Source organism: Microtus oregoni, unplaced genomic scaffold (genome assembly GCF_018167655.1).
Source record: "Microtus oregoni isolate MIOR12 unplaced genomic scaffold, Mior012 000000F_ref0000247, whole genome shotgun sequence".
NCBI classification, from domain to species: domain Eukaryota; kingdom Metazoa; phylum Chordata; class Mammalia; order Rodentia; family Cricetidae; genus Microtus; species Microtus oregoni.
The window spans coordinates 81698133-81712329 of record NW_024543059.1 but is presented as its reverse complement, the minus strand read 5'-3'; the positions used below and the strand labels follow the sequence as shown (position 1 = coordinate 81712329).

Here is a 14197-nt window from a genome sequence, read left to right as displayed (position 1 = left end):
TCAAGGGGAGTGAGAGCAGAACAGGCAGTGTTGGCTGGCTGTAGGGGTGGTCTGTCCATTTGCAGAGGTTTGAATAAAAATGGCCCCCATAGGTAGTGGCTCTTAGGAGGTGTGGCCTTGTTGGAGGAAGTGTGTTGCTGGGGGTTGGGATTTGAGGTCTCAGATGTTCAAGCCAATCCTGTTGTGGCCCTCTCTTCCTGCTGCCTGTGGATCGAGATGTAGAACTCTCAATTACCTCTCCAGCACGTGTCTACCTGCGTGTCACCATGCTTCCCACCATGACAGTCATGGACTAAACCTGAACTGTAAGCCAGCTCCAATTAAACAGTTTTTTTTTTTTTTTTTTTTTGTAAGAGTTGCTGTGGTCATGGTCTCTTCACAGTGATAGAAACTTCAGCTAAGACTCTGTCTAACAGTCTGGAAGACTTTTCCCTTGGTCTTCATCCCTACTGGTGTTTGCAGGAAGATGCTGGGGAGCCTCAGTGGGGAGTCTTCATCAGCTGTGCCCAGGCTCAGTTCTCAGCTCCATGATCTTCACTTGGATTTTGATATGGAAAAGATGATGGCGAGGGCAGGGGTGTTATTCAATGTCTGTCTGTCTGTCTCTGTCTCTGCTCTGTCTCTCTCCCTTTCCTTTTCTTTCTTCCTTTCTTTCTTCATTTCTTCCTTCCAGTATCGATTGGATAATTTTTGTCTTGATGTTTCATTATTTGAAATTCTGTATATATCTTTGATATGAATACCCTTGTGTGTGATTGGTGCTTTGTTGTTTGGTTGGCTTTTGAGACAGTGTTTCACTAGGTAGTTCTGAGTTCCTGGCCTAGAACTCACCAAGCTGTCCTTGAACTGAAAGGATGCACTGTTTCTGCTTCTCAAGTGCTGGGACTAAAGGCATGTGCCACCACACTTGACTAAGCAGAGCGTTGTTCCTCCTTCCTGTAGGCTGTATCTTTAGTCTAACATTAGGGCTATTGGATTTTGGTTTGGTTTGGTTTGGTTTTTGTTTTGTTACAAGGAAGAAAGCTGTTTTAGCCCTAAGTTCAGAAGTTAAAGCTTTTAAGGTGAAAATAATGATTAAATTGTATTTTTAGTTTTAGTTTTGAGAATTCCATAATGCATGTGATGTGTTTTGATCAAACTCCTCACCCATTCTGCCCACCACTTCCCCTCCCGTCTCCGTGTGCTCAGTTAAGCGCACTGAGTCCACTTAGTGCTGCGTGTATGGGCACGGGTGCAGGATTCACCTCCTTGACAGAGCATCTGCACCCTCTCCAGGATCACCTCCTAGACAGAGCATCTGCACCCTCTCCAGGATCACATCCCTGGAGAATCCCACCCGTGTCCATCCTTAGCTAGGAGTGGGGTGTCAGGAACCCGTCCGTGTTGGAATTTCGGCTGGCTTGATCTTGTGCAAGTCTTGAGCTGTGGTCACAGCTGTGAGTTAGTGTGTGCAACAGCCTTGTCAAGCCAGGCGGCTACTTTTACTGCAGGTGTCCACTGCCTCTGCTTCTGCAGCTTTTCCGCCTCGTCTTTCCACGATGACTCTGAACCTTGTCGCCAGGGCATGGGATATAGAGGACCCATTTAGATTTGAACACTCCAGAGTCCCTTATTCTGTGCATGTTGACCAGTTGTGGGTCTCTGTATTAATCACCAGCCACTGCAAATCTACAGTTGTTGGGTAAGAACTTCAGATGCAGTTTATTACTGTGTCCACTTAGCAAAATAAGAGTAGTAGGTTCTTATGGATGACTTAGGCAACCATGGGTTTTTGGTCCAGTTAACAAGTCATGAGGAGTGAGCCTTAAGTCCAATCAGAAAGCGATTGGTTATTCTTATAATCTCTATTCCTCTGTTTCACCAGTGGCCATATCGTGCCAGGACAGTTGTAACTTCAAGGTTCACAACTGTTGTTTACTTTTCAGTCCCAGTAGGGAGACCGACTTCTAGGTCAGTACCCGCTGGATTTCTCTGTGTTCTCTGTGTCTTTAGGGAGGGTAACAATTCTGGAGGGTAACAAAGAAGTCTGGCAATCGTAGCCTATAATGTTTGTGGGGTCCTATACCTCTCAAAAAAGGTATCCTATACCTGGTACTGGGCTTTTTAAGTAGCTTGTGGTATCTAGTAGACGTTTGTCCCTGTTATAGAGCAGCTCCATTTGAACTCTATGCTATCCATAGAAACAAGAGAGACCCTGCCTCAAAAACAAGGTGGAAGGAGAGAACCAGTTCCTAAAAGTTTTTCTCTGATTCCCCTATCTCTCTTTCTCTCTCTCTCTCTCTCTCTCTCTCTCTCTCTACACACACACACACACACACACACACACACACGACTATTTTTAGAAACCATCACCACTGTCCTGCAAAGAAAAAAAAACCCTGTAACAATTTCATCTCTGTATTTGAAAAAGCAAGAGGATATTTTCCACCTACCCCCAAATATGGTCTCAGTATCCCCACTGGCTTTCCACTCCACCCGCCTGTCCTCTTATTTGTATGGGTGTTTTGCCTGCTTTTACGTCGGCACCATGTGTCACAGTTTTTGATTTTTGACCGAGTCTGTAGACAACTAGAAGGCACTTATCCATTGAAGTCAGTTTTGCTGCCATGGAGACAGGAACTGGATGGGAAGATAGATGAATTAACAGCGGGCCCCCTGTGAAGACCGAAGGGCAGGTAGAGCGACATCAGAGGCTTCTCATGGATGCCACTCTTCAGGTGTGTTGAAATGCATCGCGCAGTTGAGCGTCCATCACTTAGAAAAATCAGCTCAGGTCCAATTTGCCTTCCAGAGTTGTGCCTACTGAGAATTGACTTCTGTTTCCGTCCCTTTCCTTCCCCATCTCTCACCTTCCAGTGTGCATAGTTTATTCTACTTTGTATCGGGGTCGTATATAATGGAACCTGTTTTCTGTGTGGGAGGAGATAAATTACCACGGATGTTTATCTGGGGTAAGAGAGCGGTGGCTGCTTTCTGCTTGTCCCTCCCTCCCTGACAAAGTGGATCTCAGGCAGAATCTTCTACTGTCCATACCTCCTTCCTCCTCCCTCAGGTAGCCCCCAGTGTCACCCAAGCTGGCAGGTGATAAAGTAGACCTTCTCAAGGCATGAGGGTACAAGGGAGGGAACCTCGCTGCCCACGAGACTCACTTTACCCTGTAGAACTGTCTTCTGTAAACTAACTTACAGGTGGGTGGGACTGGATCCGTGAAGCGCCGCTGTGCTGAATGAAACTTGCAGGATTTCCTTTTCTAATCTTGGTTAAGCAAACACGCAGTTAATGTAAATTATCCATTATCCAGCCCCCGTTTCTCTAATTATGGGTAATGGACTGTGAAGGGGCACAGCAATCCCTGAATCATCTGTTTACTTCAGCGGAGCCTCCCCTTGGTGATGGGGGAGGGGAGGCACCTGCCAGTCGGCTGCTCTCTGATGCTGTTCCAAGGCTACCTGAAGCCTAATGAGCCTGCAAGAGGAGGATGTGTGTGACTCTTTCATTTGTTTGAAGTGAGAAATGACATTTTATTTTCCACTTTGTCACCTGAAGAGGAACTGCAGTCAGATGCAGTCAGTTGTGGCTGTTTGTTTTTAAGACTCGGTGCTGACTTTAATTGTTGGGTGTTCGCAGTAACCTAACCAACTTCTTATATGTCCATCCTGACCCGCCGGCCCGTGGTTCTCTCCTGGGTAGGGCCCACAGGCAGCCTAGATAGAGTCCTACATGGTTGTGGTCTGCTCCGGCAGGGCTGGCTGACCTGAACTCTGGGCCTACTTTTGAGCAGTGTGGTGATCCGCATCTCTCAGTCCTAAGCCTAATTATGTTTTATGGCCAGCAGACAGCCCTGCTGTTCATTTTCATTTCTGACAAGGCTCTAATTGATGCCCAAGGTCCTATCTCTAGCCGCTGGGCTCTGCCTAAGTGTGGCTAGCTGGCGCATTCACCTGTGCTGAACGAGAAGAGAAAGTGTGTGATTTTGCCTTGTCCCCAGCTGCACCCGCCGAAGCTACCACTGCCTCCTCCACCTCCTTTTTCTTTTTTTGGGGGGGGGGGGCAGAGGCTCTTGAGACTGACTTTCTCTGTGTGGCCCTGACTGTCCTGGCACTTGCTCTGTAGACCAGAACCCACAGATCTGCCTGCCTCTCCCTCCTAAGTGCTGGGGTTAAAGGTGAGCACCACCACCACCCTACTTTATGTTTTTCGTTGACCAGGCTCTTTAAGGAACTTTTAGGGCAAGGGAACTTGAACAACTTGAAGATTTTTTTTTTTTTTTTTTGAGACAGGGTCTCACTTTTTAGACCTGGCTGGCTTGAAACTTAAGTGGTTTGCCTGCCTCTGCCTCCTGAGGGCCGGGATTAAAGGTGTGGTGTGTGTCATTTTTAATACTGAAGTTTCATTTTTAAATAAGTTTCAGGAGCTGGAACAATGGTTCAGCTATTAAGTGCTGTTTGTTCTTCCAGAAGACCCAGGTTAGATTCCTAGCACCCACTCGGTGGCTGATATCTTCTATAACTTCAGTTCTGGGGGACCAATTGATCCCTTCTTCTGGTCTCCATGGATTCTGCATGTTGCATAGACACATGTACAAGCAAACACCCATACATGTAAAATAAAATAATAATTCTCAAAAAGGAAAAAGTTGCTGGGTGGTAGTGGCGCATGCCTTTAATCCCAGACAGGTGGGTCTCTGTGAGTTTGAGGCCAGCTTGGTCTACCAGGACAGCTAGGACTACACAGAGAAACCTTGTCTCGAAAAACCAAAAAAAAAAAAAAAAAAAAAAGAAAAGAAAAGAAAGAAAGAAAAAAGAAGGAAAAAAAGGAAGAGGCTTAGGGTTTTGGTCTTTCAAATGTAGTGTTCTTCTAAGCCTAGAGAAATGTCTTTCAAATGTATTTTTTTAAGTGTGTTTATTATTGTGTGCGTGCAGTATAATTTGAATTTGATGGAATAGAAGGCAGATACCAGAGCTTTCTGGACAAACTCCTGGAATGGTATGTCCTAGATGGTTGAGATAACCGTGTGTCACAATGCCATGTGCTGGAATCTCTCTCCATCTTTCTTAGGAACGTGGTGACTAAGAACTTCATCTTTAAAATTTAAGGTCCAGCTGATTGTGTTGCTAAATCGCATTCCTTGTGCCATGGCTCAGGCTTCACCTTGCTTGTTGGATTCTCTTCTTGGCCCCAGCTTCTCTCTCCATGCTCCTAATGGACACTGTCTTCATGGAGAATTTGTGTGTAGTTACTGAGGCTGTGACAGCCGGTTAAGGTCACCTGTGAGCTCTCCTGCCTGTCACTGCTGGGCTTAGTGGGTAATGACCAGAAGCTGAGGACCGTGTGAGGCACGGAGGGCGGCACCTTGTCTCCGAGCCCCTCTAAAGTTAGGGGACTTGTATTTTAGATCGCATCCAAGTATGACCAGCAAGCGGAGGAAGATCTGCGCAACTGGATAGAAGAGGTGACAGGCATGGGCATCGGCACCAACTTCCAGCTGGGCCTGAAGGACGGCATCATTCTCTGCGAGTAAGCTTCGGCCTTCCCGGACCCCGACAGGGGTGGTTTCTGCCCTTCCGTCCTTTCCACCGGCCTTTCCCTCAGTGATCCTGGCTCCCCAGCTAGAGTGTTGGTCTTGATAGTGTACCACCGTGTTTAATACTTTCCTTTATGGATTTAGGGAATCAGCTTAACATCTAATCCTTGTTTTTGACCCATAAAGTGTCCTTGTAATTTTGTTTTTAGACTCATAAACAAGCTACAGCCAGGCTCTGTGAAGAAAGTCAATGAATCCTCACTAAACTGGCCTCAGGTAATTGCCAAGTGAGCAACCTCCAATCCATCCTTTTTCTCCCTCTCCTCCCTCCTCTCCTCCCATACTCCTTTCCTTCCCTTCCCTCCTATCTTCCCCTCCCACCCTCTCTACCTTCCCTCCTCACGCCCTTCCCTCCCTCTCTCCCTCTTCTCTCCTCTCCCTCTGTTCTCTCTCTTGTTCTTTTCTCCTTTCCTTCTCTTGTTTGAGATAAGAGTTTCACTTTGTAGCCCAGGCTGGACAAAACTCAGAATATTCCTGCCTCGACCTCCCTAGGCCTAGAATTACAAGTGAGCTGTGCTATCCCAGTTGGCTTCTTTTTTTTTTTTTAAATTTATTTATTTATTATATATACAATATTCTGTGTGTGTGTATGGCCAGAAGAGAGCATTACAGATGGTTGTGAGCCACCATGTGGTTGCTGGGAATTGAACTCAGGACCTTTGGAAGAGCAGGCAATGCTCTTAACCTCTGAGCCATCTCTCCAGCACCAGTTGGCTTCTTTTTATTTGGTGAAAAAGGTCAAAATTTTTGTATTGATTGCAGGGCTGTATGTGTGGGGGCGCATGCACCTAAATGTCCACATGATGCATACGTGTGTACCCCAACACACATTCATACATGACCAGTTCTGTCCTTAAAGAGCTTTGAAAAGCGGGGAATGGGGGCCAGTCTGTGGAATGCTTGACTAGTATTTGGGAAGTCCTGGCTTGGATCCCCAGCACGGCATAAATAGGGGATGATAGGGCTCACCTCAGATTTCCAGCACCAGGTCTGGTTCAGAAATTAAAGATCTTCCATTGTAACCAGTTTGAGCTTCTTGAATTTTGTTTTGTTTTTGTTTGTTTGTTTTGTCTCAAAATTAGAACAGGAAAAAGTGTGGTTTTTATTTTGTTGTTGCTAGAGTTTGTTTTGTTTTAAGATCTTAAAGACTGTCCTATAAACCCTTTTCCAGAAAGAGCTGTGTACTTACTGTGTATATGATAGGGAATCTTACCCCAAACCCCTCTGTCTGGAGTCTTGTTACCAGTCTTGGTGTGTCCATAGTTAGCTTTAACCCTGATGTGACTCTTTCTGTTTACACAGTTGGAGAATATCGGCAACTTCATCAAAGCCATTCAGGCTTACGGTATGAAGCCCCATGACATATTTGAAGCAAATGATCTTTTTGAGAATGGCAACATGACCCAGGTTCAGACTACACTGGTGGCCCTAGCAGGTCTGGTACGTACATGCTCTACAGTTTCCTCCACATAAGTGGCGAGTTACATCATTGTTCTCTCAGGGATGCACAAATGGGGTGGGGTGGGGGGCACTGTGTCTTCTGTAATTGCTAGCTTCGTGAAAAGACTGCTGACCTCGGCTTGTGTCAGATAGGTTAATTAGAACCCTCCCGTTTCAAAGGGTACACTATTATCACTGAGTGGCCCTGAGTAGGTTTTCTCCCTCTGGTATGATATGATCTCACCCTTGAAGCGTGTCGGTGGACATCATTTCTTTGTCGTCTCCTCTTCAAAATGCTGGTGGCAGAATATCTGTGTTCCTACTCAGCTGGTGAATGTGTTTACGTCTAGGCAAAAACAAAAGGCTTCCACACAACCATCGACATCGGAGTCAAGTATGCAGAAAAACAAGCAAGACGTTTTGATGAAGGCAAATTAAAGGCCGGCCAAAGTGTAATTGGCTTACAGGTAAGTGGTGTGATATTATTTTTTTCATCCCTTAACACAGTGTCATTAATTATCACTACATAAAATGTTATGCCTCTCATGAGGAAAGTGTTCACGACAGTTCTGCAATGCAGATTGCTCACATATATGCATGGCTTATACGGTTTCAACCTATTTAAAACCAGTGGTGGGGCATGGTGGTTTACACCCGTAATCCCAGCACTTAACAGGGTGGAGCAGGAGGGTTGCTCTGAGTTCGAAGTCCTCCTGGGCTACATATGAGTTTCAAGACCAGCCTGATCTCCAGAATGAGATCTTGTTTCAGAAAATGAAAATTAGCTGGGTGGTGGTGGCACAGGCCTTTAATCCCCAGCACTCAGGAGGCAAAAGCAGACAGATCTGAGTTCAAGGCCACACAGAGAAACCTTGTCTCAAGAAACCGGAAAAAGAAAAAGAATTAAATAACACAACAGCTATAAGAAAATGATGGTGGTGTCCGTCCCCCCCGTCCCCTCCTTCAGACAAGGTTTCTCTGTATGACGGTGCTGGCCATCCTGGAACTCACTTTGCAGACCAGGCTGGCCTCGAACTCCTGGAGATCCACTTGCCTCTGCCTCCCGAGTGCTGGGATTAAAAATGTGTGCCTCCATGCCTGGCTAAAATGATGGCATTTAAAAAAAAAAAAAAACTTCAGGTATTCCGCTCAGCTTGCCCATTGTTTCTCTAGGAGATTAAGTTTTGTTGTTGTAGTTTTTTCTAATCATACTGTCCTAAAAAGAAAGAAAATGCACTTTATAAATTCTTAGCTGTTACTGACCAAGGGGAAGCAATAATACAAAGCCCATAGTGCCAGAATCATCACACACGAGCAGTGTGCAGTATTGCGACCGAGCCTTGCTGATTGGGAAGTGTGTGGTTAGGGTGACTTTTACAGCCTCCCTAAAGAGTGTCACAAAACCACAAACAAGTGGTGTGAAAGCCGAGGACCTCCCTGGTGAACTGCCCCTTTGACTGAGTCTCTGTCAGGTGGCTTTCATTTTCAAAAGTACAACATTGTTATAAATGGAGGGCAGTTAAAGTGGACGAGCCCGAACACTGATCAGTGAGAGCCCCATGCGGTTGGAGCCTGCAGCCTAACAATTAACGCCAGTGTGTGAAAAGATAAGTTCATGGAAAAAAGTAAGGTTCTGAAATACTGTTAACTTCCAAAGGGATATATGTGTTTTTGTACAATGTGGGTTTCTATATATGGCTGTAGACATACTCAGATGAACACATAGGCAAATAAACCCCAAGGGGTATTCACAGATGTCTGTTGCAAACCCCAGTTGCATCTATACAGATGTTAATATTGCAGTAATTCCCCCCTCTTTTTTTTTTTTTTTTTTTTTTTTTTTTTTTTTTTTTTTTTTTTGCTTATATGCGTGTGTAAATCTTTGCCCGTGCAGGGGTTTTGCTTTTTGTAACAAGACATTTTCTTTTGTAAGTGTTCTCTGGGTGTGCACCCATGAACCCAGTACTTGGGAAGTGGACCGTCAGGGGTTTAAGGTTATTCTTGCCTACCTAGTGGGTACAGTGCTAGCCTGGGTTTCTGAGAGACTCTCAGAAAAGCAAAGCCCCACCCACAGTCATAGGAACTGGTTTCCTCCTCTCGGGACACTGATGGTGCTGAGAAGTCCTGGGTCTTGTAGTTCTCAGCTGGGAAGAGAAGTTAATTGTTCCTCTGAAGCTGCCTCAGTTCACACTCCTCTGGCTGTCTCTTTCTGGTTCTGGCCAATATACAAGAATTGTGGGAAGAAAATGTATCTTTTTCCTGTCTGAAAATGTTGAGGGATGGCTAAGTACGGGCCTTTGCTTTGCTGTTTTAACTCTAAGCACACAGGCTTTGCTTGCAGCAAAGATTGCTATGGACTTTAGCCCAGCATGACATTATAAAGTTACTGAAACATTACAAGCTGTTTTTGTAAGTGCCTCCCCCCCTTCCTTGTGACTTGATTATGTGACTCTGGAGTATGAACTTTGTAGATGGCAGCAGAAAGGTCGGGTGCACCTAGACCTGGAGTCAGAGGCTTGTCCTCTTTGTCCTCTGGTCTACACTTGCTGCTGGGTTCCCTGACTGAAGTGGGCACACTTTGAACTGGTCCCTGTGCTGCAGAGTATAGAAAAGAGGGGCGGGGATTTCTCCATGAACTGGTCCCTGTGCTGCAGGGTATAGAAAAGAGGGGCAGGGATTTCCCCACGGTTCTGTCAGCACAGTAGCTTCTTATTTAACAGTACGCACGCCTCTTTCTGCAAGTCTGTATGCAGCTGATTGTTCTGTGGGGTTCTGTGTATTGAAGAGCGTCTCGAGTTTTTCTTTTAGAGGTAGCCTTCCCATTTTGCTTTCAAAAGCACAGAGGGGAGTCCATACCTCGTTGCCTAGGGCCACCTTAGCTCAGGAACTCGTAAGTCCCCTGCTTCCCCTGCCCCAGTTTTTTGGTGCTGGGTTCGAGATCTTTGTACAGAGCAGATGAGGACTCTAGTGCCGAGCTACACCCGTGCTCTATAGTTGTATTGTGTATACGTTACTGACTTTTGATAACCAATGCCGATCTTTTCACTTGAAAGATGGGAACCAACAAATGTGCCAGCCAGGCGGGTATGACAGCCTACGGGACCAGGCGGCATCTTTATGACCCCAAGATGCAGACCGACAAACCCTTTGACCAGACCACGATTAGTCTGCAGATGGGCACCAACAAAGGAGCCAGCCAGGTGAGCAAAGGGCACGGAGGCCACGCTAAGCGAGCACTGACCCCGTGTGTAGCTCGAGTCGCTGATGGTATTTTTCCTATAGTATTTTTAGTCTTCAGGAAAGTAGGCTTTGCTGGGAGAGCAGGAGAATCAAAGGGCCCTTTCTCCAGGCAACAGAGTGGAGCGTGACTAATGGTTTTGGTTGGCAGCAAGAACAGTTGGCCTTTCTGCCTCAGCAGTAGAAAAAAGTGATGTTTATGTGTGTTCCTGCTCCTAGATCCAAGTAAAAGATGGTCAGTCCTCCCTTACCCCGGTTTGGTTTTGCTTTTCAAGGGGGCCCAGTGTTTAAATGGGTCTGTAAGATTATCTGGCATTTCTGCTAAGAGCTGTTTAGTCAGCATATTCTCACGGAACAGTAAGTGAATGAGAAAAAAAAAAACGAAGGAAGCACAGGACTGCTGCTAGGTGTGGTGGAGGAGAAAGTTTACTGTAGACAGGCAGAAGAGCACAGCCAGAGGCAGGACATCTGGGAGCATGCAGAGTGGCATGACCAGACTGAGCTGGGCCATGTGTGGAGAGGCGAACCAGGTTCAGCAGCCAGGAGGCCAAATGTGCAAAAGGGGCGGGGAACCAAAATGTCTGGATTATAATAGGGAAGAGCCTCTGGGGGCCAAGTGTGCCAGCCATACCCTGTAGCAAGTAGGGACTGAGGGATGTTGGGAGAACCTGGAGGCCAGCTCTTCTTTGGTGTGTTAAAATGGTACCTCAGCCATTTGTTCCTGGTTTGAAACTTAACATTGAGTTAGGGGAGAAATGAGTTTGTACGAAAGGCTAGTTAAGTAGTTCTGTAACTGTTAGTGTTCTAACTCTTTCTATGGCTACAATAAAACAGTCTGACCAAAAGTAACTTGGGGAGGAAAGGCTTTGTTTGCCTTACTTTCCAAGTCACAGTCTACCCTCCAGGCAAGTGAATGCAGGACCCTGGAGGCAGGAGCTGAAACAGACCCTGTCAAGGAAGGTCACCTCCTGGCTTCCCTGCCACCTTCCTTAGACAGCCTGGCCTCCCTGCCCAGGGGGCCCTCCCACATTCATTAGCAATCAGGAAAATACCCCTGAGATACACAGACACAGGCCAATCTGATAGAGGCGCAATTTCTTCATTAATGGATGAGGGTGTGGGCAAGATGGCCCAGGGCGAAGGCATCTGTCTGGTGACCTTAGTTTGCTCCCTGAAGATGGAAGGAGAGAACTGACTACAGAGCTGGCCTCTGGCCTTCTTCTTCTTCTTCTTCTTCTTCTTCTTCTTCTTCTTTTTTTTTTTTTTTTTTTTTTTGGTTTTTCGAGATAGGGTTTCTCTGTGGCTTTGGAGCCTGTCCTGGAACTAGCTCTGTAGACCAGGCTGGTCTCGAACTCACAGAGATCCGCCTGCCTCTGCCTCCCGAGTGCTGGGATTAAGCCTCTGGCCTTCTTGTGTGCACCCTGGCCCCATGTCTTCCTAGCGCTCCCCTGACCGCCCCCCAACCCCTGGTCCATCTCATTCATATAATCAGGAACTTGTCAACAGGGAGTCATAGTCATCTGCCCTCCTTTCTGTTACCCAATGGAAAGTCAGTCTCTCTCTCTCTCTCTCTCTCTCTCTCTCACACACACACACACACACACACACACACACCCCAAAAACAGGGAGGTACCTACCCAATAAGTATTTGAGAGCAGCAGAATTTTATATCTAAAGATAATGGGAGTAAGTTTTGGTAGCCTCATTATGTTTACGGTGACATCTGTTGTTTTCTCTTTCTGGAACCTGCCCTGTCACGAACAGCCGTTTCTCGCAGCTGCCACTCATGTTGGCCTTTTCACCCACTCTGTATCTGAGAGTGTGCTTGACATGAGAAACCGAGCAAGCGGGTGACTGCTCGTGGCAGCCTCTTGAGATGACGCAGTCCCTTTGATTGGTTCGGCATGCTTCTAGTTGAATGCTTATTTAATAAGGTTGGCCTGAGTGGCCGTCAGTAGACATTCACATGTAACGTTTAGGTCTGCCAGGGTGGAACTCTTTTAAATATAAAAAGTATTAGTTACTTGGTTTTTGTGTATGGCTGTTTTTTGCCTGTATGTATGTGTATATATGTATATAGGTGTACCACGTACATGCCTGGTACCCTTGGAAGTCAGAAATATGCAATAGATGCCCTGAAATTAAGTTACAGATAGTTGTGAGCCACCATGTGGGTGCTGGGAACTGACCCTGGGTCCCCTGCATGACAGACAAGTGCTCTTTCTAGCCCTGGGCTTTGTTTTGATATTCTTTGTGTCTAATTCTTTACTTAGCAGTAGGTAGTATTGCTTCTGTATTACATATGGCAGGGGAGACTCAAAGTAAGCTGTTGGAGGCCACGTGGAGATGCTACAGTGGGCAGAGATGTGAAAGATGACGTGACTCAGTCAAGACTCGGTGACTCCCGTCATAAAGATGAGTAGTTTAAGAATATTTTGGTAAGTTAGGTCCACGTCAAACCGATTGAAAGTTGCTCACAGTCACATGACTTTCACAGTGTAGACAGTATTAACAAGTATAGATCTTAGCTCCTGTCTCACCTTGTGTACTGTTATGTTCCCATACCAGGCTGGGATGTTAGCACCGGGTACCAGAAGAGACATCTACGACCAGAAGCTAACATTACAGCCAGTGGACAGCTCGACCATCTCGCTACAGATGGGTACCAACAAAGTGGCTTCCCAGAAAGGAATGAGCGTGTATGGGCTTGGGCGGCAAGTGTACGACCCCAAGTACTGTGCCGCCCCTACAGAACCCGTCATTCACAACGGAAGCCAGGGTACAGGAACAAATGGGTCAGAAATCAGTGATAGTGATTACCAGGCGGAGTACCCCGATGAGTATCATGGCGAGTACCCCGATGACTACCCCCGAGAATACCAGTATGGCGATGACCAGGGCATTGACTATTAGAATCACACACACGGGAGCGCAGTATTTAGTCCGTTGTTTTTATCCAGTGAGACCCAGGCTAGCCTTGAGTAATTCTTCTCTCGTCTTCCTAAAACACTATTATTCTTATTGTACCTTAAGAAAAAAATGCCTTACATACATTCCTTTTTCCTTTCTCTGCCTCCTCCCCAAATAGTTGCCTTCTAGTGCTGTAACCGTTAAGTCCTACAGCATAACCGATAACGCGTGTGCAGTGAAAAGGGATGCCGTGGAAGGGCAGCCAGTTCTTATATTGACGAGCTATGCATTTTTTTTTTTTTTACAATCTTACACTTAAACTGGTATTTTTCCAAACAATAGGAACCTATTTTTCTTTTCTACAGTTTAATGTGTATCCGGCTTATACATGGAAGACTAAAATGTTGATTTGCTAAATGTGGTTTTTGCCAACTAAATCCTAAGATGCAGCGTGTAGAACCTGACACACGGATGTTTTTTTCTGCAGTCCTGCTTGCTGAGTTTTAAATAAAGTCATGATCAGTGTGCATTTGTGATTATACGTGTACTCATTCTCTTCCCTAAGCTGACAAGGTCTTTTCCGAGTGGCGCTTCTCGAGGCGCGTCTACAAAGATGGCCGCGGACATGTAGGCTTGGGAGTGTGCCTGCAGACTTCATTTGTGCCAATGTATCGCTGTAGAGTCGCTGTTTCCTCCGACTGTATTTATTGCTGCGTTTCTCAGCATAAACTTATCCCATTGTATTTTTTATAAATAAATATTTTTTTTGAACATTCATCTGAACCGTAGGCTGGTTATTTTCTCTGCTTCTGTATCGGCAGAGTCAGGTCAGAAATCAGAGGCCTCATTCCATGGACACTGAGAAGGTATTTCAACATTATTTAACTCATACAACGTGGCACTCGTGGAGACTGAGTCTAAACGGGGTGTGGTGACTTGACCCCCCCAGTATTCCCAACACTAGAGAGGCTGAAGCAGGAGGATTTCTGCGAGTTTGAGGTCAGCTTGAGACACAGTGTCTGTTAA

At 46.0% G+C, this 14197-nt stretch overlaps 1 protein-coding gene across 1 annotated transcript in view; it reads left to right on the top strand.

Annotated features, from left to right (window-relative positions):
* The window catches only part of Cnn3 (calponin 3), a 30661-nt gene extending 16961 nt beyond the window's left edge, over positions 1 to 13700 (top strand). Inside the window, exons 2-7 of the mRNA XM_041658500.1 lie at positions 5396 to 5517; positions 5734 to 5800; positions 6887 to 7024; positions 7375 to 7491; positions 10078 to 10224; positions 12830 to 13700. Coding sequence (XP_041514434.1) covers positions 5396 to 5517; positions 5734 to 5800; positions 6887 to 7024; positions 7375 to 7491; positions 10078 to 10224; positions 12830 to 13174 — 936 coding nt within the window. The 3' untranslated portion in view covers positions 13175 to 13700. The remainder of the gene's footprint in view (positions 1 to 5395; positions 5518 to 5733; positions 5801 to 6886; positions 7025 to 7374; positions 7492 to 10077; positions 10225 to 12829) is intronic.
* The last annotated feature ends 497 nt before the right edge of the window (positions 13701 to 14197 follow it).